We start from the raw sequence: 1,663 nt of genomic DNA, 5'->3' as shown, positions 1-1,663 counted from the left end.
CCAACCGGTGGAGGAGCAGCGGCAAGGGTCGTGCTTGTCCAGGTAGTGCTCCAGCGTGTCCCAGCCGCCACCCACGCGTACCATCACGTGGCTCCTCAGCACCTGTGGGAGCCGCCAAGGGCCGGTCACAGCCTGTCCCGGGGGCCTCGGAGCCCAGCCCTGGGGCGGCTGCTGCAGGCAGCCCCTCTCTCACCCGCACGAAGATGAGCAGGCTGGAGTCTCCGACGCGGTACTTGCCCTCGGAGACCTTGATCATGGGGAACTGGTCCGGGCAGGTGCAGTGGCCCAGGATCTCCCTCACCTGAGGCCAGAGGAGAGGCTGGGGGTCAGGGGGGAAGCCCCTCCTCCCAGAGCCTGCTGTCAGTCACTCCAGGCTCAGGAGGAAGGAGGTCCTTCCGGGGAAGTGGAGCTTGGACTCTGTGGCCCCAGACGTCGTGCAGCCTCTGCACTTGACCTTTCACCAGCTCTCCTTCCCCTTTGGCTGTCAGATGGCGGGGCTGTGGTCAGGCCAGGACTTGGGACCCCAGCGAGGCACATCCCCAAAGCCCCTCAGCCTGGGGGGAGCCCTGGAGCCATCCCCACTCCCCCTTCACCCACTTCACAGACATGAAGACTGAGGCCCAGAGGGAGGCCAGGTCCCGGCAGGAGGCAGGTTACAGGACTTGGCACTGAGGCAGGGATACCACAGACACACCAACATGCACGCACAGGCCACCCGCACGGTGAGCAGACATCTACGCACATGTCCCTCCAGGCCCTGAGCTGCCAGGCTGGCTATGTGGGCGGCCCCGCCTGCCTCCCTGCCCACAGCAGAGCGGAGGAAATGAGCAGGTGGAGCCTCGGGTGACCCTGGCCCAGGACGGGGGTGGGTGGCAGCCTCTGCCCACGCCATCCGGCTGTTGCCCTCCAGAACTGGCACATCGTAGCCCCAAGCCCTCGATAAGGAGGAAACTTGGCCTGGCTGCGGGGGTGTCAGGGACACCGAGGTCCCGGGGGGAGAGGGAGCTGGGGGCATGGTCTGGCCGCCCCTGTGCTCAAGTGGAACTGACTCTGCAGCTCCCAGCAGCAGCTCTGGGTTTGGCTTCCCCGATAAGTGATGTGGGAAGGGCGCGGGGGAGTGGGAGGGGCCAGTGGAGCCCCTGGGAGCTTCCTGAGGCACCACTGAGCACCTACTGTGCGCCAGGCACCTTGTCCAGGGCCAAGTGTCCCGGGCACCCACTTCACATGGAGCAACGTGGATGTGATTGCCTAGCACTTGAGGGCACACGGGAGGGGCTCAGAGCATGTGGCCCCTGGATGAAGGAACACCCGCCCTTGTCTGGTGCCTGGTTAGCAGGTGAAGGAAGGCGGGCACCCGTGCAATCGGCTCCGATTGTATCCCAGGTCGGCTGGGGCTCGTGACCTCCCCAAGACCTCTCCCTCTGTCAGTCTGCTCATCTCCTGGGTGCGAGGTAGACATTCAGTGCTCAATACATGCATCCTTTCCCCGGGACAGGCTGTCCTGCAGAGGTTCGGGACCAGCTGTGGGCACCGGCTCTGCCGTCCGGTCCTGGCACAGCGCAGGGTGAGAGGCTAGCAGGACGGGACTCACCAGCTCGTCCAGGTTGCGCAGGTCCATGGGCGTCATGCGGGGCCCTCGGGTGGGAGCCCCAGGTGCAGCCGC

General features: G+C 65.8%; 1 protein-coding gene across 1 annotated transcript in view; it reads right to left on the bottom strand.

Moving 5' to 3' along the window:
- The window catches only part of GAS2L1 (growth arrest-specific 2 like 1), a 6,664-nt gene that overhangs the window by 4,375 nt on the left and 626 nt on the right, over positions 1-1,663 (bottom strand). Inside the window, exons 2-4 of the mRNA XM_014542426.1 lie at positions 1,592-1,658; positions 194-301; positions 6-102 (exon numbers count right to left, since the gene is read on the bottom strand). Coding sequence (XP_014397912.1) covers positions 6-102; positions 194-301; positions 1,592-1,658 — 272 coding nt within the window. The remainder of the gene's footprint in view (positions 1-5; positions 103-193; positions 302-1,591; positions 1,659-1,663) is intronic.

Source organism: Myotis brandtii, unplaced genomic scaffold (assembly GCF_000412655.1).
Source record: "Myotis brandtii unplaced genomic scaffold, ASM41265v1 scaffold303, whole genome shotgun sequence".
In the NCBI taxonomy this organism is placed as follows: Eukaryota; Metazoa; Chordata; class Mammalia; order Chiroptera; family Vespertilionidae; genus Myotis; species Myotis brandtii.
Note: the sequence above shows the minus strand (reverse complement) of the source record. Positions and strands in the feature narration are given on the sequence as shown.